The sequence below is a fragment of the Lutjanus erythropterus genome, chromosome 12 (genome assembly GCF_056507025.1).
Source record: "Lutjanus erythropterus isolate fLutEry1 chromosome 12, fLutEry1.hap2, whole genome shotgun sequence".
NCBI lineage: Eukaryota > Metazoa > Chordata > Actinopteri > Lutjaniformes > Lutjanidae > Lutjanus > Lutjanus erythropterus.
In genome coordinates this window covers 26,447,404-26,470,556 of record NC_139328.1, presented here as the reverse complement: position 1 = coordinate 26,470,556, position 23,153 = coordinate 26,447,404, and the positions used below count along the sequence as shown (strand labels likewise).

The 23,153-nt window shown below is 39.2% G+C and overlaps 1 protein-coding gene across 1 annotated transcript in view; it reads right to left on the bottom strand.

Moving 5' to 3' along the window:
• The window catches only part of vipr2 (vasoactive intestinal peptide receptor 2), a 78,541-nt gene that overhangs the window by 4,926 nt on the left and 50,462 nt on the right, over positions 1 to 23,153 (bottom strand). Inside the window, exons 4-9 of the mRNA XM_084732208.1 lie at positions 22,467 to 22,558; positions 10,367 to 10,464; positions 8,288 to 8,420; positions 4,508 to 4,658; positions 4,066 to 4,126; positions 1,513 to 1,582 (exon numbers count right to left, since the gene is read on the bottom strand). Of these exons, the coding sequence (XP_084588334.1) occupies positions 1,513 to 1,582; positions 4,066 to 4,126; positions 4,508 to 4,658; positions 8,288 to 8,420; positions 10,367 to 10,464; positions 22,467 to 22,558 (605 nt within the window). The remainder of the gene's footprint in view (positions 1 to 1,512; positions 1,583 to 4,065; positions 4,127 to 4,507; positions 4,659 to 8,287; positions 8,421 to 10,366; positions 10,465 to 22,466; positions 22,559 to 23,153) is intronic.

The window sequence follows — 23,153 nt, the reverse complement described above, 5'->3', positions numbered from 1 at the left end:
TGATATATTACGAAGTGTCAACACAGTCAGTCAACATTAGCTCTCCTGTGTTATGTCGCCACTTTACATTAGAGTGGAAAAACACTTTTTACATACACTTACACGTTCTTGTTTGTGCAAGCTGCTACCTAGCTCACTATCTATAACACTAACTTTGCATTATTTCCAAGCCCAAGAGTTAGAATATCATTTAGCTAAATGCATTATTTTGTGGATTTAAAGGGGAACTCGTGCAGGAGGGGAACACTGCTCCCGTGTGGCATTCAGAGTTTATAGTCGATAATGTTAGTGGATCTCTCCTGCTCTTCATGGGTTTTGTTTATGGCAGTGCCTAACAAATCAGATTGTGCTTATCTTTAATGATATTTTTGCAAGTAAAGTGAAACATATACCTAAAAAAATACAAAAAATGAAGCATGACACTGCTTCCTAACTGGAGGCAATGCAAGCAAACATTGGATTGTTTCAGTTTTTTTAATGAGGACGTCCTCATGTATGCATCAGCAAACAGGCTGCATGACAAATTGCTTGACTGAAAAAAGACGTTCGCCCTGGGTCTATTTCAGCTAAGTTTTACACAGTGTCTTCACCTCCACCTCCTTTTATTTTTTTTCAAAATCAATGCTGACGTACTTGGCATTTCTGTCTCCTCTCATCAAAACGGTCAACAGGGATGAGAGACTAATTAAGACGTTTGAGAAGCAGCACATCTTATGTGATCCACAGCAACCTGTTTACAGGAACATCCTCAAAGTTTTCCAAGGAAAATGGGAGTTGTTAGGAATTACAAGTAAGTGAACTGTCCCACGGTTATACAGAACCAATGTTCACTTTAGAAAAGTATGTTAGTTATGAATAAATAACTTTCCGAACTCACTCATCTGCAGAGTGAGAAATCACAAGCACGGTGTTGCAACATCACTCATATTATATATGGACATTTTTTTTTACCCTCCATCCGCTTGAGTTCATTCACTCACTTCCAGTTAGGAAGCAGGTTAAATCTGACTACAGTAACTTATAACTCTAGTGTTACTTATTATTGTGTAACATTTTCAATTGAAAAACTGAGCAGCATCTGTTCTGTTTGTACTGTTACTGTACAAGGCTAACACAGCAATGCAAGAAGTGATACTGCTCCTTTATTTCTATGTCCGCTACATGAATCACCAGTTTATTAGGTAATTTTACCTGGGAGTTTATTAATCGCTCTAGAGGAAATTCAATTTTTATCCTTAAGTCTTTATTACATTATTATTACATTACAATATCATCTATTCCATGATTTTAGTCAGGAAAATGAACAATTACCCATTAAAAATGGGATGCCTGCTTTTGTCTACTTGTTTCTAAAATCAAGGACTAATTAGCAGCACCTTCAGCATCCTTCCACCCATCGATCCCTCCTTCATTATCTGTTTTTCCATCTGGAAGCACTTGAACACTTTTTAAACTAACAAGCATCAGAAACACCTGCAGACAAAGAGGAGGATGTAATGAACTTCAACCTACCATGATGGAGAACCCAATTGGTCCATTGATCACCCAGTTGGGTATAGGATTGTCATTTGTCTCCCAGCATCTGAGGACAATACAGATAACCACAATGTAACTATTATAGTATGCATAATATATATGTAAAACACAGCAGCAGAAAAGTAGAAGCAGGGAGACAGTTAGGCTGCTACCTACTCAACATATTTGGAGGAGGTGTTTTCCAGATTGTTTGATGTGAAAAACAAGTTTGCAAGGTTGAATCTGTTTCAGAACTTTTTTTTTTAAAGTAGTCACGACAAGTCTCACAGCCTTCAGGGCAAGTCTAAGTCAAGTCACAAATTCATCTGTTAATTTTTGGTCACTTATTCACGTCCGGGCTGCAGTAGCCGTGGGCTCAGCAAGACGTCCTTCTCTTCAGTCATGTCCTTGAGCTCTTTGTAGACTATACAATGTATAGTATATAATCCCTCCTGAATGTTCTGCCCTTGAGTCTCCTTCCAGCTGAACACAGCAGGAAAATGGAGGCATCATTGTCAGCGGACCATTTTAATTGGCTTGTTTTGATATTAAGGAATGTTTAATTTCCCAGCATCTTGCAAATGTCTGAGCTCAGTTCTCAGCCTATCTCTGAGGATGAGCCCAGACACCCTGATTAGGAAAGCTATTTCAGCTGCCTGTATCCTTAGCCTCATTCCTGCTGTAATTAAGCGAAGTTCATGGTGAGGGTTGGGAAGTAGAATTAGCTCAGCTTCCTCTTTTCCATTACAGCCCGGTATTGCATCCGTATTATGACTGAGGCACCAATGTGCCTGTTGATTTCATGTCCCAACTCACAGTAGTTGAAATCTTTCATTAGCAACACGGTTGTGGAAGAGTAGACAAGCTCTTTATTCTTGCAAGAAGTCAAAGCAAATCTGACATGACGTAACATGACGTGATGAAACCAAAATAATTACTTTTTTCCCCCAAAACCTAATCCAGTAGTTTTGTGACCTAAAACTACGGTCACAGTTCAGTTAGTTAACCACATGTTTAACATGTGTTTTTGTTACAGTGACGACAAGGGTCACCTGACAATGGATCACAGGTGGTGTATTAACTGCATGCAAAATTGGACTTGGTGTGCAGGCAAATTGCCAATGTAAAGTTGTGTTATTTGTACGCAGATGCTTACAGATCTCACATTATCTCAACTGAAGTCACGTCTGAAAGTGATAAAGTTAACGTTAAGTCTCAAGATGTCGTTTTTTCACTTGATCTTCAGTCTCTCTCAGCTCCAGAGTTTTCAACTGCTTCTCGAGCTCTGTATCGAATGATTTGAAAGAGTAGTGTGGATTATTTTAAGTGTGGTTGAATGAGCCACTTATTCATAGTCAGTTTATTACCTACCTAAGAGGCCGGTTTAGAGAAGAAGAAATGTTGTTTGTGTTATTGTGTGACTGTGTGAAGCTATTCTGATTAAAACTCTAAAGTCAAACAATAACACAAACAAATCAATCAGCAATCCTTGTGTTCCGCAAGATTACTGCCAAAGGACTTTGGTTTGTATAACGGTGGTTTCCTGTCAGAAAAGGCTGTCTGACTGCAAGGTAAATCAGTGAAAATACTCAAAATATAGCATACAAACTGATTTAACAGAAATTGAATTTTTTAGGTAACTAAAACATGTTTTGCTGCTGACTCTGCCCACATTACTACATTTCTTCACCTACTACACTGATATTCCTGCTGCTACTACTGTAGGTAATGCACTGACTATACTGAACATAAATACCTCATACAACCCAATTTCAAATATTCTGACCTATCCCATTAAAGCATCAGAACAAACTGCTCAGATTATTTTGTCAAACTACCGTTTCCAAGGTTTCCACACTCAAGCATCATTTTAATTCTCCACAGAGTCTCCTCTCACTATGGAGCTGTCGCCTTGCTGTCCTTTGTCATTAGACTGTTGCTCTGTAATTGTTGTTGCAGCGTTGTTTCACAAAGTCTTTTTAAGAATACGCCCACTCAGTTCAACTCGCTCAATAATGAGCTGCGGTGTCAGCTGTAATAATGTGCAACACAAGCCGAGCAAATCCGTGGCACCAGGCTTATAATGATGAATACTCAATGCACATCCCACTAGCTGACTTGTTTAATAAAGTGATCTTTGACATGCGGGATATTTGTCTCATTATTCTGGAACCCACATTCCACATTCCCATATGGTTATCTGCTGACAGAAACTAATCAATAAAATGTCATTTGTGGACTAATGAAATGACAGATCCAGTCCTGCTGAATATCAATGCTTGCAACTCTATAATGTCAATGAAATTCTCCTTCTCCTACCACATAATCAAGGAGAAAATCCAAAGAGCACATGATGTATGTTCATATATCCCCTTGACACATAACAAATTACAGTCATAAATTTTAATACAACACATAGTATACAATGATACCATTTCATGTATGCAGTGTTACATCATATTATGACATTATGATGCACACAAATACCAAAGTGGAATCACATTTTCATGCCGATGAATGACTGGTTCATGATTGGTTGGCGGCACTCACCCTGTGTCCTCCAGATAAATCCTCGTCATCACCCACGCAAAGACAAACACAGTTGGGATTCCTGCAAAATGTCACAAGAAAAAAGAAACATAATATGGCAAAAAGATTATCTATATATATATTTGATGATTGGTTAGAGTTGAGACAATGCCAGCCTTTGTTATGAAAGAATAACACTTCATTCTTTATTTTACTGATTACTTTATTTTCTATATTGTATAAATGACTAAATTACCAGTTGTTTGTTTATAGATTATACAGCATTAGATACAAGAAACAAGTATGTTGTTTTTAACACAAATTTGAAACAAAAAAGGGGTCCAGGTTGAAAAAGACAGATGTTACTCTTTAATTCACTCATTCATTCATAATCAAAAGATGCTAAACTTCAAATAAAATAAAAGCTGACAGAATATAATTTTTAAACTTGAGGCCAGCCTACCCCAGCCGATGAACATGTAGACGACAAAGTGTCTGTTCTCTGAGAAGATGACAACAAGCAGAGTGTGGAGGTACAGGCCCTCCACCAGCAGCCAGAAGAAGTTGGCCATGATGAAGTACTGGAAAAACACCAGGCTGGCTTTACATCCCACCTAAAAAACACAAAGGGCAAAGATCTGTAACTCTGTAACAAGCACTGACATGAAACCATTACCAGTGACATGAAATTAACCTTTAAGTCATTTTCTGATATGAATTCATAGTGCACACCCTCTTTTTTGTCTCAGCAATGATGTACAAAGCTCCTCCATCCACAAAAATACTTTGGGTTAATCAGCCAATTATGCTAACACTTCAGATATGTGAGTACACGTTCCCCTTTTCCACCGGGCTGTCAGTGAGTTCACCAGGAGGATAAGCTTTAATTTGTACATCACAATGTTACAGGCAGCTAGTAAATGGGAGTATAAAGGTCAGAGCAACCTGAAAGAATTCCTTCAATAATTACAGGGATTTTTACACAGAGCAGATGAAGGAAAGTTGAGGAGGAACATTAATGGGGAAGAGTCAGCGAAATGAGAAAGGATCAAATAGCAATGTTTTAAGATTAGATCATCAGAAGTTTTTGATTATCAGAAGCTGTCAAGTGCTTTAGTCTCTTTTAGTTTTTTCTGTTTTTATTATTGAGTAATGATAGTAGAGAGATGACAGGAAAGGAAGAGGAGAGAGGGATGCAACAAAGGTCTCAGGCTGGGTTTGAACCAGGGAAGTTCAGAGCTGCCATCTTAACCCCTAAGCCACATGGGCACTCAATCTCAAATTAAGTTTGGTATATTTTATACTGTAGTTTACAACCCCATTTCCAAAACATCTGGGATGTTGTGTAAAACATAAATAATGACAGAATGTTATTTTTGCAAATACTTATTGATCGGGTTTCAGATGAATACAGTAAAAATGCAGGATATTTAATGTTCAGACTGATGAACTTTATTGGTTTTTCAACAGTGACAAATGGTGGTTGAATGAGCTGCTTATCCAAAAACAATTAGTGTCCTCAGTCCCCAGCCACTCAGTGATTGTTGTTAAAAAGAAACGGTGATGCATCACAGTGGTAAACATGCTGCTGTCTCAATTTTTTGGAAGATGTTGCATCGCATTCAGAATGACACTATATTTACAAAAAACAATGAAATTACTCAGTTTGGACATTAAACGTCTTGTCTTTGTACTGTATTTAATGGAATATTGGCTGGAAAGGATTTGGAAATTATTGCATTCTGATTTTATTCATGTTTTACACAACCCCAATTTTTTCTGGGAATTGGGGTTGTAATAATTTAGTTTAATTTATACTGAAATTTATTTAGATAAAGTTCCTCTAAAGCTGTTATTAAAAAGAAACTTCTGTTATCACTTCCAGCCTGGGCTGCCAGTTATTATTTGTAATTGCCACTGCTGTGGCCTGGAAACCAGACAAGTCTGCCAGCTCCTGTTTCATTTGCTCTGGCAGAGAAGTCTGGCCACCCTCCCATTCACACAGATTTCCACCCATCCTGGCTCTTGTCAGACCAGTCACAACCCTCTATTTAATGTGGAGTGATGTTGATATGATTGATATGATATGACTAACAGAGGGGCGTCATCAGTCCAGATTTGAAAAGTCACATGTAACTTTTGAGGTTACGCAGGTTTTGAGCCAACACACCAGGCTCAGTGGTGGTGCTGATCAAGTATAGCTCAAGATTGTGTTACTGCATCGTCTATTTCTCAAATATTTTCAGAAACACATTTTATTGGCTGTAGCTGGAATTTGAGAAAGTTTGTGACTACATAAAAATGATGACAAAGATGAAATCCAACATAATACATAACAAGATAAAAATGATTAATGCTGTAAAAAAAACAAAAAAACATCTGTAATGATCGTTCGAAATTAAAACCTCAAAATGCTCAGTTGCCAGTTTATTAGGTACCCAAAGCTGAAACAAATGCAGTCGAACAGCTTTAGGTAGGTAGTTAGGAGTAATTAATAAATTGGCAACCAAGTGTATAAGCACAACAGTGCAGTCTCAGTATGATGTATTGCAGCCCTGTTACTGTGCCAGTTAAGTTGGATATTGTTGTTCTCACATAAGTGCAAAACATAGTAAATGGTCTGAACAGATATTCATGAACCCAAACCATCCAAGAAGTAATGCATTGAAGCATTTGGGATTCAGCACCATACAAAAAAGAAAAAAAAAAGAAAAAGAATAATAGAAAAAAGTAAGCCTTTGTAAAATACTAATGCCAGCTATCACCACATGAGTGAGGAAGCAGGGGTGACTCAGTTCTGCAGTGCAGTTTGGGATTAAGCGACCTGTATTCAAATGAATTATTCAAATTATGTGTAGTTCTGTAGTGAGCTTGGATTTACTAAAGTTACAATGGTTTTCAACAGTAACTGAGATTCATGGGGGGAAAACTGAACAAAATTAAGTATTTTTTAATCTATCAAAATGTTCAGGCAAACCTCTTAAACCACTGCCATAAAGTCCACCTCTTCCCCATAAGTCTGTATTTTTCAAACACTCATATTTTCCTCAGTGTAGCTACATATGCTACTTATGTGCCTTATAGCTGCAAAGCTCTACCAAATGTAGAATATATTCTGGGGTGGTGGTGACCGCGCTGAATACAGATCAGAAAAGAACAGAGGAGAAATTGATTATGCTACAGAAGTAGGAGTTTGTTTGCTTTTTGCCGTGACTCTGGATCTCCAATAGAATCCATTGTGACTGCTGTGTGCTGCTGAAGCCTGTGAATGATAGATTGTTGGCAGTGCATTCCAATAACAGTGATTAATTGAAAAGATTGGCTTGTTTTTGTTAAGTAAAAACGTGCTTTGTAAGAAAAAGTTTGCAAACCTGAGAAGTGAGGTATCAAAATCAAAACAAAACAAAAACCATATAGTGGCATTGCTACCAAAAAAAAGGTAAAACTTTATATTAAGGTACTTTTAATAATGTAATAACGGTCTACATAACTATAATAAGCTTTGTTCACACCTTGGATCCGGCACCCCCAATATACATAATCAACTGTGCATAATAAAGTGCATAGTAAAGGATTAATTAACCTTCATTGTTCACACTTTAGGTCTGGGACCCCCACAGTGCATTAGATAACTATTAATAAGTGCATAATAAAGGATTAATTAACCTTAATAAGCCTTGTTAACAAGTTTCTTATAAGTGCTTAGAAATGTCTTATAATCTAACATTAAACATGTTTATTATGCTATTATTAACTCTAATTAATGTTAATAAGCATCTTATGAGGGCATTATTACCAATTAACTAACACTTATTGTAAGCCCCTTAATATAACATGTTACCAAAAGGTGTAAAACAAAATGCAGCCTCAATCACAATACAGTATGTGGTTAGAGAAGGGTTTTCCATCGTCCTTACTGAGTGCCAGACAAAGTCATCACAACTAAATTAAATTCTGGTATCAGTAAATGAGCTGTCAGGCTTGATGGTTTGCCAGTTTTATCATTATTATAAGATATGAGATATTTGAAAAGAAATGCAAGTAAAGAGAAAAATGTAAAGTTTTCTGTAAAACCTCATTCACAGTTTCATTTCAGTTTACAAACTGTGGCTGGAAGCATCACACCGAGGCAGTTTTCTTTCTGTGACATTTGTGCTGTTAACACATGAGTGTGTAGCTCCCTGCTCTCTGCGCTGCCTCAGGACACCACTCGGCTCAGGGAGGACAGAGGCGGTGACCTCACCAGTGACGGCTGGTTGGAGCAGTGCGAGGTTCGGTTGAAGAGGATGTCGTCTTTCACCAGCACGGCCACGGCCCTCAGGATGAAGGAGAAGAAGAGGTTGAGGTGGATGTAGTTCCTGGTGCAGTGGAGCTTCCTGCACAATGGAGAATTAGCTTTGTGTGATGAGTTAAAAAAAATGACACATTCACACCTACAGACAATTTAGAGTCGCTAATTAACCTGCATGTCTTTGGCCTGTGAGAGACAGCCAGAGGAGATGGAGAAAACCCACGTTTTATTGAGTTAACCCTAATACAACCACCAGTCAAAAGGTCTTAATACTTTTACAACTAGGGTGCCATTCATCATGGAGACCACCAGCGAGTTTCAGCTTCCAATCAAGCTAAAAAAAAAAAAGATTTATAGCCACTACAGTGAAAATATAATGAGCTTTCATACAGGGAGAAGAGCAATAAGAACTACTGCGGTATTTAGAATTTTGATATCCGTGGGACAGAGGAACTTTAATCTACCATCATCAAACACATGTAGACTGATAATGTAAATTACTGATCATTATCAAAAGAAAAAGACTTAAAAGAGACGGCTTGTCATACACACCCTCTAATTTTTACAGTCTTTTCAAGTGTTGATGTAATGAAGCTTTTTTATGTCCCTTGATTCCAATATCTTGTCTTGTGATTTGATGCATATTTACCACATTACTGCTCTGGTCAAACCTCCAGTGGCTTTTTAAAACTATTCTCAACAGCAAAGTAAATCAACATGATTTAAATGAACACACTGAATAAAACAAAATCCAATTAATGCGTAAACTAAGCGGCTGTCGCACACACACACACACACACACACACACACACACAGACACACACATCTATGGACAATTAAGGATAAAGCTGTGAAATTGCCAGCTGCTTGTTAATTTAAAACCAAATTAAACTGACTCAGACTCTTCTGACACATCAATCAACAGAAGATACAAAACACAAGAAACAAACCAAAAAGACCTAAAAATTAGCTTGAAATTAACACCACACAGTCTTCTTCAGTCATTTTTTTCTGCATCTTTTTGAATCTTAAAGAACCAGTGGGACTACTGAGGTTTTATCCACTGGTAGACTCAAAAGTGCCATTTTGGAAGATCTTATGTGGAGAGCACACAATGCAGCGCCATGTAGGCTGGAGAAATAGTTTGTTTCTATGTGCCTCTAAATGTATGTTGTTAGGATTCACCAAAATCACCCAGAAACCCAACAGCAAATAATTTGAACTATCCCTTGTCCATAAGTCCTTCAGAATGAAAGTTTCCCATTACTCGTGACTCTGATAAACAGTAAATTCATCAAATTATCCGCCCTGTGTCACTGTTTTCCAAACTGTAGCTGTATGCCTTCGAAGCTTTCATCATATGGAGGTGGGCATGTTTTTTTTTCTAAACTGGGCTGGGGAAACATAGTTGCCCACCCAGAAATCACTTTTACTACATATTTTACTGAGATATGTGGTGACTTGTGTTTGCCCTAGGAAAAACATGCAGGAAAAGACAAATTATTTAAAAAAAAAAAAAATTCTCAGAATATGAAGCTATGCAAATTTTGTCCATGCCTTCAAATTTTTTGATACAGGTCTGTGAATTGTTTTGCACCACACAGACAGCAGCAATTAAAGCAAAAAATGTGAGCACATGAGTTTCTTAATTTGTGATTTGTAGCATAGGGTTTTGTGCACCTGCAATAAAGAATTTGAGTAGGTGAAACTGTTGTGTTGTGTATGTAGGAGTGAAAAAAAGTTTACAACAAAAAAAAAAAACATCTCTTAGTGACTTCAAATTTGATACACATGTGACTGTTTTCCACAACTACAAATTCCACTGTCACAGGTGCATAGTATAAATGGATCAATAGTTAATTGTTCGCTGTGTGTTGTTATTACAGAGGTGTAGAGGTGAAACATTTTTAATCTTCATCAGGGTTCGGAACTGTTTCACCATAAATGCATCACGACTTAGTGCCCCACCACATACAGCTGGTGCCCATTGTTTTTTATGTCATGACTTATTGTTGTGATATTTGCTCTTACCGGAACAGACAGAGGATGGCACTCCCCGTGGTGAGGGCGATCAAAGACAGGCTGTGACCCAGAGTGTACAACGTCTGCACGACCACGTAGAAGACCAGCTGTAGACAGAGAGAGCAGGAGCATGGTTATTGGTGCAGGTGGTGTGTCGGCAGAGCTGTGTGTGTAAGTGAGCGCAGCAGGTATTGCAGAAGTTGCAATAAACATCACAAACTTCTGATCACGCACTATTATGACCATCATGCCCAGTTTCCCAGGTACACAAGTGAAAATGTCTCAAGTCATAGCCTGCAGGATTTCAATGAATGACAGAGGAAGCTTTTAAAGAGACATTTCACCTCCAAATCAAAAATGCACATTTTTCCTCTGGCCTGTCGCGCTATTTGTCCATCTTGATAGTTTTGGTGTGAGATATTGACCATAGAAATGTTTGCCTTCTCTCCAATATAATAGAACTAGATGTCAGTCGGTTTGGGGTGTTCAAAAAGCACACACACAAAAAAACTTCTGAAAAACTCAACAGCAATGTTCCTTTCCAGAAATCATGACCCAGACACTCAACATAATCGTCAGACCTTGTTGTGAGCAGTTTTGTGTAGGAACTACTTTCTTTCTACTAGAAAGAAAGTAGTTGCAGTAGATTCTACTATAGAAATAAAATAGTTCATATGAAACTGCTCACAACAACGTCTGTGGATTAGCTTCACTAACTGGGTCACAATTGCTGGAAATTCTTTGTTTTTTTCTTTTTTGAAATTTGAGCACCACGAGCAGGGTGCCATCTAGTTCCATTATTTTAGAGATATGGCAGAAATCTCTACAGCTGATCTTTCCAAAACTTGTCAACTCACTCCAAAACAAAACAAATAGCACAACAGGTAAGGGGGAAAAATATGCATTTTTGATTTGGGGGTGAACTGTCCATATAAAGAGACTCCAATGCCTAAGAGTAAAGCACAGCACACATCTGTCTAGTCTTTTCACTGCAAGTCTGCATCAAGATTAAGGAATTATTACTATAAAAAGTTACAGCAGCAGTTAAACTGCGTTTCTCGCTAGGATGATTACACATCTGTGATTACATGATTACGTGTGCTGAACTGACATCAACTACGTTTCATTACTCCACTAGTTAATTCATGCATACTGTACAAAATATTCATTTGAGAGCATGGACTGCCAACACATGCACAAATTATAAACAAATCCCCTGACACCTTCTGTGCTCTGGAGAAACTACTGGTCATGATGCTGTGAAATTTGGTGTAGACATTCATGGCCTCCATGTGATCATTCTGGTGACCCCTTGTCCTTTCCTGTAGCCCTGTCATTGGCCGAATATTGCACATTATGAACATCTAAAGAGAAGATACAGTGAAATGACCACATTGCTGCTCCCCAGAAGATAAACCTTCTCCATCTTGGATGCCTAATGCGCTTTCCTCTCACTAAACCATTTTATTTGTAATTTCTTTGTTATTTCTAGGGTCTGCCAGCTTTACACCTTCTGTATTTACATGTTGTACAGCCAATATTAAAGGCAGCATTTAAAAACTAACAGACACTGATAGTGATCGGTCTTATACCAACACAGCAAGATTACTAAAGTGGCGTACAGTTAAAATTTTGTTCTGCCCTCCCACTCCATCTACTGTAAATATAGATAAATGGAGGCAACATTGCCTCCATTGAGATGGCCCTCCTCTATTGCCTTATTGTTGATTTTTTTTTTTTTAATTAGGATCAAAAGTTATTAAAAGATTTGGTCAGTGTTAAACGGTGTGGCCATGGCTTAGCGTCGACTTTGATGTCTCGCCATGAAACACGAAAATGCTATAACTTGGGTGTACATGTTCCAATCCACACCAAACTTCACAGGTGTCATAAAAGTCCCAGTCTGAACACATCTACATGACAATCAGGAGACAGAGTCATAGCGCCACCTAGTGGTGACAGGAAGCAACATCGAATTCCATAAGGCAATGTCTGAAGGCTGTGACAATCGAGAGCCTCTTTGTCTGGGACAAATCCAGCCAGGAGGCCACCAGCTCCCCTGGGTGGCGCGGGGGTGCTAGGGCCCATAAAACCCTGCTTGCGGCTTTAATTTACTTTTGTTTCTGCTGTCAGCCTCTGATTATGTGTATAATTTATGAGGGTCCAGTGAAGAAAGAGATGATCCATTTATTTTCTGAAACGTCTTTTTTTCTTTTTAATTATACAGAGTTTTTCTTTTCAATGGTGGCTTTTACATCTCACAAGTTGCAGGATTTTCTGGAGGATTTTCTGTGACTGAATCAGGCTGTCAACATCTGAGGAGATGTACATGTGCATCTGCATTTATGTAGCAGCCGACAGGAACATCCTGTCTCTGAAATGACCTGTGATTGGTTAAAAGCTTTGTTCTCTTCTCCCACTCCACCAAACAAAGATTTTTCACCCAAAACACCAAAAACCAGGGAAAACACCAGGGAAATTGTTCAAAAATACGCTAGAGGCAACATAACACTGGGATGTAATCTGTTGTTTAACAGTACAAGCAAAAGACAGCCCTCCACTGCACCCCCACTGTTGATGTTTGTTTGTGTTTTTCTGCTCTGCTGTCAGCCTCTGATGATCTGTATTATTCATGAATGGCTTTTTGTCTCTATAGCACAGATATTATATTCTCTGAAGAGTTGTCAGAAAAACAAAGGGCGTAAAAGGAAGATAAAAAGGAAGAACATGAAAATAAATAATAAATAAGTAAAATGTTTTATTGCACTTAATTGAAATGATTGGCATTATGTTATGACTAATTATTAGTTACAGCTGTAGGTCTGGCAACATTTGCTGAATTCAGTGCCAGCAAAGCTGAGTGATTTGAGCTGCAGTGAACGGAGAGGGGGAGGTAGTAACAGACAGAGAGAGGACAGCACAATGGGCGATTGAGCGGTGCCATTCGTGACTCAAAACAGGCCAAACAAGTGAACGGGAGGAAGCTGCAGTTATACAAGAGCAAAGAGCCAAAAACAGGAACTCAAAGGCAGAAGTTTGACTTCACAATCCTCAGTGTGAGAACAGAGAGACAAAGACCTCAAATGAAGGCCGATACAACAGACAAATCAGGTTCTTCACTGACACAACATGTAAATCAGGTGATCTGATGATGTGTGGTACATTTTCACATGGTGGAATATCTTTAAAAGCATAGTTCAGGCTTTTTGAAGTGGGGCTGTACGAGCCACTTATCCATCCAGTCAGACTAAAAGGGGAAGCAAACATTTGAAGAATTTCTCCTTTTATATAATTTGTTTTTTTCATTTTACTAAAAATGAAAAATGATCACAGTGACATTTCATTTAAAATGAATGTACCATTCAACTTTCAATTAAGAGCAGGTATCTAAGTCTTCTAAAATATTTCACCAAAAACACATATTCCTAAGAGAAAATCTTGGTCATGTAATTGACCAGAAATCCAATCCTGCCGACTCGCTCTGCTTTCATGCTTCACTATAAAATAAATGATTATAATTTCCAGTCTAATTTTCTTCATTATTCTGATGCACATTTTCCAAAACCTGGCTGTCAACTTGTCCTTGATTGATAAGTTTTACTGACTGAATTAGAAATCAGTTGTTTTCTCTGTTGTTTGCAATTACATGTAAAAATGTGCCTCCTAAACTGATTTAAAAATATGTTCAGTTTTGGAGTGAAAATGTGAAATGAAGCAGAATTCACAGGATGGAAACATTTAAATAAAGCAGGACCAGTTGATTTTTGTTCTCTTTTTTAGAACTTTCCCTTCAGAACGTTCATCAGGACATAAAATATTTGTTTCAACATGAATGTGATGCAATTAGGGCTTTGTGCTTTGAATGAGGGTTTTGCATCAGATTTGCTCATTATACTGTAAAGAGAATGAAATCAGAGAAAGTGTTTTATTATTAAGAAAACTTCTTGGCACGAAGAGCTGAATAATTTCCTGTTGAAGAGAAGAACAGAAAGATTGAAGTCTGACAATAAATTCACTCTGAGTGTGTGTGTGTGTCCTGTTATCTTGCTTCCTCAGAAAAACTGTTATGTTTTCGATTTCCCCTCCTCCGTTCGCTTAGTGAGAAAATCAAAGCAGGTTTGTTTGACGAGAAGCTAAAACACGTGACATGAAATGTGGTTGTCGGTTTAAATGGGCACATCGAATCCTGTGTGTTTGTGTGTGTGTGTGTGTTTGTAAGTGTGTGCAAGACATGTCTAACTCCATATATCACTGTCCCTCACCAGCTTTGACACACAATCTGCCTCTTCGGTTCATCTCAGCAGATCTCTGCTCAAAATGTATATTTAGCCCCTTCAAACATCCATGACATGTTGCTCTCATGTCCGAATGAGCACCTAAGTCACCTTGAAGGCGGTGAACGTATGCAGAGAAACAGATTAAATGCACTCCCTATTCAGACTTCTAAAATGATTGTAATAAATGTATCAATGATCATAAATGTCATTAATAGTCATTGCAGAAAGAGAATAAAGTCTATTTCATTAAACCTCCAAACACTATGAATGATTTTAAACATATCTCCTTGTCACCAGATGCAAAAACACTGTGGTTCTGTACCAGCCTGAATAAAGATGTCATTACTTTAACAGATAAATACATAAAACCACCAATGTTATGTAATCCATATCTAGATGTGGATGTGCAACTCTGTCTCCTAGAATTTACATGATTTAACATGACGGTGGTAAAAAATACTAGTACTAACTAACTAATACTAACTAGCTTCTGCAGCCAGTTTAGGGAGAGGGAAGCTTTTGTCTTCCTCATGTAGTGTATGGTATATTTACACGCAATAAGCAGTGGTTTGGGTAACAGTGGTTTGGTTTTTCCAAAGACAGACAGTTACAGCGAGGCATTTTTGGAAAGAAAAACATTGTTGGAAACGACACTGAGTTACTCCACTTGGTAATAGTTGCAATCATCAACAGTTATGGGACGGTGGGGTGATGGAGGCTACAGCTCCACCGTGAAAAAAACTGGATTGAATGTTTGAGTTTTGACTTGCAAACTTTTAAATTTTGAAATGAACTGGAAAAAAAAGTTTCCTAGTTGTTTAGATTATTTACTTTTCTTCTCATAAAAACTTTTATCTGTGAGTTTTAGAAACAAAAAAAATGTATTTCAAACATTGGGTGAGTGAATTCATTAAAGTGAAAATGAAAAATGGTTAATAATTTATTTCCAAGTGCAACAATTACATTTTCAAACATCCAAATAATAACAAATCAGGTTCATAGCTCACTGTGAGCTTTTTTGTTTTTGGTTTGTCAGAAACTCTAAAAATGACATCTATTCCTTCTTCCTCACCGAGAAATCCAGAATGAACAAATATGCAAATATTTTTTATTTAAAAAGTTTAATTTCTACACTCAAGATGCTTCCTACTTCACCTGAAAGTCTATTCTCTGTGTTTGTATATGGACCATTGCCAATCTGGATAATACTGGCTCCAAACGAATTGTAATGTCATAAAACCAAAACCGCAAAGCCATTGCACCAGTGGCACAGCTGGATTTGCTATCTTACACCAGCGAAGTTGCCACGTCTATAAGATTGCAAATGTACTTGCACCTGGTCTGTTCAGTCATGGGTGGGAGGTCTAAAATACAGGCAAAATAAAGGTGTGGCCAGATGCATTTGCTATGTTATGCTCGGCACACTGGAGTAAAAACCACTTGTGGCATAGACCAGTTAAATCCTGGTTGAAGAGCAAAGTCTATGGCACAATCGGTCTGCCAGCACAAGATAGCATTTGGCTGGGGCGCACACACACACACACACACACACACACACACACACACACACACACACACAATCACAGTCACCTTCATTTATGTGAAACCTTTTCCCCACACAGGACTGTAGATTACTAAAGTGTCCTTTGAACATATTTTCTACCAGAAATAAAGTTAAAAGCTTGCGGGTGTGTGTGTTTCACGCTTGGCTGAAGCACACACACACACACGTCTCCACAATCAGAAACACCTTTTCATTAATGTTAAATTGCATGTGCACACTTGTGTGTGTGTAAAATTATTCTCATGAGAAATAATTATTAGAAATAAAACCCAGTAAATCTCAACAGACCTGAAAAATGCACACGGGATGTGATCACAGCTGTCACATCGTCTTTATCAGATTAGTTACATGACAGCTGGAGCAGCTGTAGTGTTTGTGTGTGCGTGTTTATCAGGATCCAGGAAAACAAAGATTGAACTGTTATGATCCCATATCGTTATATCTGACCACGGGACCAGTCTGACCTGGTCTTCTGTCAGAGCCTGATGCTGGGTGGATAACCTGTTTGGAATTTTGCGCGCAGGTTGAAGCTGCACCTCAATCCAACTCGGACGGGTATTTAGTCAAATTGAGGTGCAGCATCTCAACCAGTCTCCCCTGCCCACCGGCTCCTTCTTCAGAAGCTTCAGCCAGCAGAGCTGCATAATAATGATGATGATATTAATAAATCATAAAATATAACATAATTTCAGAGTGCTTTAGTATAGAACATAAGCAGTTACATATGTGCATGACTTTTACGGTTTTGGTATTCTATTACTTTTTGCAGGCACTGTAATATAAATGTACACATGAAGCCTGCTTTGGAGACATCCTGCCATCTCCATATATTGCATGCTCTCGTGCTTTCACTTGTAGAATCAGGAGATCTGTCTCTTCACTTAAAAATCTTTTCTGTTTGTTTCCTCCTGTTAAATCCACCGTCATGCTGCCACCACTTGCATTCCTGGTGCACCTGCTTCTTAAAGGTGATGAGAGCCGACTTTCTGATTGGTTCATTGCATGTTTGGCCTAAACTCGTCTGTGAATTAATCAAGATACTTGGGCACAGCTGATAGGTGTGTCAGGTCCTGCCCCTGATGCAAGTCGGCAACTGTGGATTTGGACACACCTTGAATAAATTAAATCCACTGTGCCTTGTGCTTTCCACTTGCACTTGAGATCAGTGTATGATAGGGTCCTATCATGATCACATAAATTATTCCACTTTGGCAGATGAATGTAAAACCTCTGCATAGTGAAGCTCAAACATCCAAGTGAAGGAAAAAGAAGCAAAACACAGTTGTAAGTGGGGGCAACTTGTTTTTTGGGTTTCTAGTCAAACATTTTGTCAGAGGGTGTGGGTGCACAGGCTGCAGCCATGATTAGATGCAAAAATGCAACAACACGCAACCCAAAAGAACAGTAAATTAAAAACATTTATGCATATAAAATGAGGTTATATTCCTCTGGTTTGTTTGAGTAGTGAAAGAGCTCTCGTTTGCAGCTGCATCAGCTCAGTCTGGGAAACAGAATGTGTTGAAACGAGCAAACAAAAAAAAACAAGATGATTTTAACTTTTTCCACTTAACTTGCTTTTGTCATTTAAGGGGTGACAATGATCTATCACATCCAACATGTCCATCGTGTCTTCTAGTGCCTACTCAACCACCAGCCCTTAGTTAAAGCCAAGAAATGTGAGTTTCACATTCCTACTGGGTCTTTCTTGGGGTTCATTGTTTCTGAGGGGACAATGCAGATGGATCCAGCTAAAGTTAGCAGGTTCAACGTTTTTTGGGGTTTGCAAACTTCTACAGATGTTTCATGAGAAATTTCAGTAGTGTTGCAGCCCTTTTCCATGCTCTGACCTCTACCAATGTCAAGTTTCAGTGGACCACTCAAGCTGACCAGGCGTTCCAGAAACTTAAGACCTGTTTCACCACAGCCCCCATGTTGGTCCTACCAGACCCGCACCAGCAGTTCATGTATGAGGTAGATGCCTCAGATACTGGGATTGGGGCAGTACTCTCCCAGCACTCCAGGAAGGACAACAAACTTCATCCATGTGCATTTCCTATCCCAAAAACCACAAGAACCTGGAGTATTTCTGAAAGTATTTCTGAAGATAACACCACCATACTTACTGTTGTGGACAGATTCTCTAAGATGGTGCACTTTGTTCCTCCGCCCAAATTGCCCTCTGCCAAAGAAACGGCAGAGGTTGTCCTGTCACATGTTCCATTTGCATGGTTTTCCCAGAGACGTAGTTTCGGACCAGGGTACCCAGTTTGCTTCTCAGTTCTGGAAGGCTTTCTGCTCCCTCCTTCTTCTGTCAGCCTCTCCTCCTCATCACCCTCAGTCCAGCAGCCAAACGGAGCGACTCAACAGGAGCTGGAAACCCATCTGTGCTGCCTCGTCTCTCAAAACCCTACCACCTGGAGTAAACATCTCATTTGGGTTGAGTACACTCATAATATAAATGCACTGAAAGAGGGAGAGACCAGCAGAGGATTAAAGAAGTGTGACTATCAACCCCCTCGTTTCCTGCCCAGGAAGGTGAGGCCAGTGTCCTGTCTGCTTTGGAGTCGGGCCCAGCAGAAGCTTCTCCAAAGCTCTGCACATTACAAGAAAGCCTAGAGGACTGCCTACAAGACCTCTGTCCCCTCCTACCAAGCTGGCCAGAGAGTGTGGCTGTCGACCCAGGATCCCGTAAGTTGGCTCCTCGCTTTCCGGGTCCTTTTCCTATCTCTAAAGTGATTAACCCAGGACCGTGACCCTACCTTTGGTTCATGTGAAGCCAGTCGAGGAGAGTGCTCTGCTTCCTTCCTCCAAACCCCACCAAGGGCCCCCGTTTGTTGGTGGAGGTACAGTCTATTTCAGCAAGCGGCTCCTGGCGGTCCAGCGCTGTGCTCGTGGGCACCAGCAGCTGGTCGACTGGGAAGGCTATGGCCCTGAAGAGAGGTCATGTGTCCCTGCCAGCAATATTGTGGATCCCAACCTCATCCATGGCTTTCACCGATGTCATCCTGACAAACCTGGGCCTGTTACATCCTGATGTCCCCGTTAAAGTCATGTTTTCATGGTTTCCAGTTTTTGGCAGTATTTCCTGTTTTATTTGAATACTCACCTTTGTCAGGTACTTTACTTCCTGTTCCTGTGTGTTTCCCTCCTTTGTGATTACCTACCCCGCCCTAATTGGTTTCACCTGTCCCTCATTACCCCTCCTACCTTGTGTATTTAGTCTTTGTGCTGCCCTTTGTTGATTTTTGCATACTTGACTCTTTTGGATACTGTAGTTTGTCTTTGGGCTGATTACCTGTGCACCAAACTCTTTTTTTCAGTAAAAGACCTTGCTTTGTTTATTGGCTCCAGTCTGATAGCACCCAGTAGCAAAAGCCAGTGCCCACTCTTCTCCTGTCAGGAAAACTGTGGACTCCTGTGTCCTGACAGGCAGGAGTTTATGCACCTGTAGTATACACTATGATTTGGCATGTGAGAGGTCAGTGCTAGTGTTCAACTCGCTAAAACATAGCCTAAATTTGGAGCATTATTTAACCTCCTTCCCAACAAGATAGTGTGACATGGTTGGTACAAATGGATCCTTTAGGTCTTCTAGGTTCATATGATATCAATATCTTTATTCCTCTAAAAGAGAGTAGTGGTGGCTGAGGACGTGGACCTCCCTGCAGAGTTGAAGAGGTTTTAATAGTCACCTTATATGCTGAAGTAATGTTTCATTTAATTAACATAAGACATTTTTGCATTTTTCATTTACATAATTCTGCAGTCTTTTCCTTTCCATTTTTTTTAAAATGTGCTGTGGTTTAAGCTGTAAACTAATTTAATATTTCAGTCTCAAGTTCAAACCGTCGTCACATATAGTTCAGAAAAACCTTATGTGCTGCTTCCAGATCAAAGTTGGTATTTGGCTCTTTTTGACTTTCAGTGAACAGCTGAAAATGAAAGGCACATTTATATTCCTTTATAGCATGAAGCTCCTTTGATTTCAAGTCAACTAATTCACTTTACAAAGAAAAAGCATGACAGACGTCAGAGTACTAACCTGCCACTGCGTGTGTTTGTGTAGGAAAAGCTATGAACTGCGAAAGGTTTGTCATTTCTTTTCCTCTTGTTATGAAAGCTCAAGTTCATTCATGTTTTGACAGAATGTGATGAGTCTTGCACCTTTGAATCTCTTCACACAGCTATTGATGTACTGCAGTAACACAGAAGGAGTCTGCAAGAAATAAATGCGTCTTTTCTTCCTTTGTCCTGCAACACCTCAAAGAGGACAACTTTGATCTGACAGAATATTGTTCAGGCTGGGAGACGAGGGATTAGAAAATCTGATCAAGATGAGGAAGACAGAAAGAGAAGGAGGGTTGAATATCCAGAAGAGGAAGAGTGAGAAATGAGAAGACAGATGAGTGACAGAGACGAAGAAGAGAGATGGAGGAACAGCTGATTTAACAAGCACAATGAGTGATTCAGAATTAAGACCGGTCATGACCCAAACTGAACCTCAGCAGTGAAAGGGGAAGGGAGCAGCAATTATCACCGTTGAGGCCAAACAAGGCCAAACATTCAACTTTCTTCTGCTTCCCTGAACTGTTTGGGTGAAGGAATCACAGCACAACCAAAATACTGTAGAACTGCTGTCTTGCAGTTGCATGCCTCCACCAGCCAGTCAAGTTACAGTTTACCTCCATGTCTGTCCAGACTCACAGGATACATGTAGTGAAGACTTTGATGTAATTTATTAAAAAGCTAAGAACATTTTTGTATGATGCCAGTGAATAATTTCCAGAGAGAAACATGCTATCTTCATTTTGAGACTATTTTTACAGATGAGCACAGAGGACAGATAGAGACCTTCATCATATAATGCAACAGTGATCATCTGAATATCACTGAAACCAGTGAGTTGGTGGTGGACAGCTCTAATATCAGACCTGCAAATTCATAAAAAGGTGGTAAAAGGTGAAAAAGGTGACATGTCCATAAACCAATCCCCACTTACGAATGTGCATTTTTAACATGTAAACAAAGGACGATTGTTTCAATTTAAAGAGTGACCTACATCACCTGTCTGTGTTTTCTGCAGACATTACTACTTTTACTATCACCTTAGTACTCAAGTAAATAGTACTAAGTAAGCTACCAAAGTAAAAGTAAAGTTACTTCAAACAAAGTGAATCTGGGGGAGTAAGTGTAGACTTGCTGTGAATGAATACCGTTAAGGTCAGTTGATTCAGGGAAGAAAGGGAAATGTGTGGATTTGGTTTGTTTGTGTGGTTTGTGGATTAACACTTTTTAAATAACAGACTTTTCAATCTTTAGGCTTAGGAGCAGAGTTTGAATTGTAAATAGCCTCATGGAAGTGATATTTTACAATTCTTTATATTATAAACAAACAGAATTTCTCACAACAAGCTATTTGGTGTTTTCACAGTCATTCTATAGAGCTGAAAAGGATGCAATATTCTGCTCACGTTCAGAGGCTCCTGCTGCAATTCCAGCAGAAGGTTGGCACCGTGCAGACTGCTATGTTAGATGCAATTTAATGATCACTCAAAAGTAGTTAGAGTAGTTTAGAGTTCAAAAACTCTAAAACAGCTCTCACTCACTTGGTGTGAGATTCTGGATGGATTCTTCAGGAACTTTAAGCCGTCTTTCTGCACTTTGCCACAGCCTACCGTTGGAGGTAAATCCATTACATATTGCCATATCTCACTATTTCACCCCAAAAAGTTTTGGATAAAGTATGAACCCAGTGTTCTTGAAGCTTTTTACAACTGCTTTTTGCTGCTTTGTCTCGGGATTGAGGGGTCTTGAATTCTGGGGGGGTCATAAAATCCAAACGTGATATAGATTGTGCCTATGGACCTGAAAATGTTGTGCCAAGCTACACACATTATACAGGTATTCTGGGAAACGCAAAATGGAAACACTTCAGAAAGCGACGCTAATGGTGTTTCCAAGAAGTTTGTTTTTCATTCAGTGACGCAAAAACCAGGCAGAGGAGCACAAACACACACAAATTGCTCACATTTAAACATGTATCACACTATTGTTGGACATGTTGACCTTTTAAAGATGCAGCCCTTCACCACTAACCAGTGATAATTAACATCCAACCCTGCAGGCTTCGTCAATTACAGGCCGCTAATGGTCCATGTAATGTTGCAGCTCTTTTCCTGCTGCACAGTCAGAATTCATCAGTGTTCAGGTGAAACACTGCTCTGACATTTACAGCAGCAACAGACAGCAGTGCAGATGTTTATTGTACCTTGTCCTGGCTGGTGTCCGAGCCACACACGCTGGTGATGTTTGGGAAAACGTCCGACCATCCCGCTGACGTGCAGTTCCTGCTAATGTTACCTGTGAGAGAGGAAGAGAGATAGTACACAACTTATGTTTACACTTTATCCCTGCACCAACTGAGACGTGTTTATGAGGCTGTTTATGAATTTGTGACGTAAAAGAAAAGAAACAGAGTTTTTATTTTGTCCCTGCAAACTTAGCAAGAACACATGACCAAAGGTGTTGGTTTGGTTTAATAGTTGGTAGGGACACAAAGGTGAGGTAGAATATGTAAAGGGGGCATGGAAGAAGAGGTTTTTGAAATATTTATATGTAACAAGAACAAGTGTCTCTCAATGTGTGTTTTATTGTCACTTTTATGTTGTAGGTTCAACACGTTCTCACTTCTAAGTCATCAAATACAGCAGTTTGGTCAGTTGCCCATTGGCTACAAACACCGTAGGTACCCCTCCATCATCAGTTTTGCACCTGCAGGACACCATAGTCAAGTTAGTAATAAGAAATATACAACTTCCTGGTAGACTTTTAAAATAAAGCTTGCTGAAAAACATTTCACATTTTATGGGTTTTAGATGTGCAGGAAAGGAGAGACAGGTCGTCTTTGTCCTCATAGTCAGAAGACCTTCATCGTCATGATAACAATAATAAACAC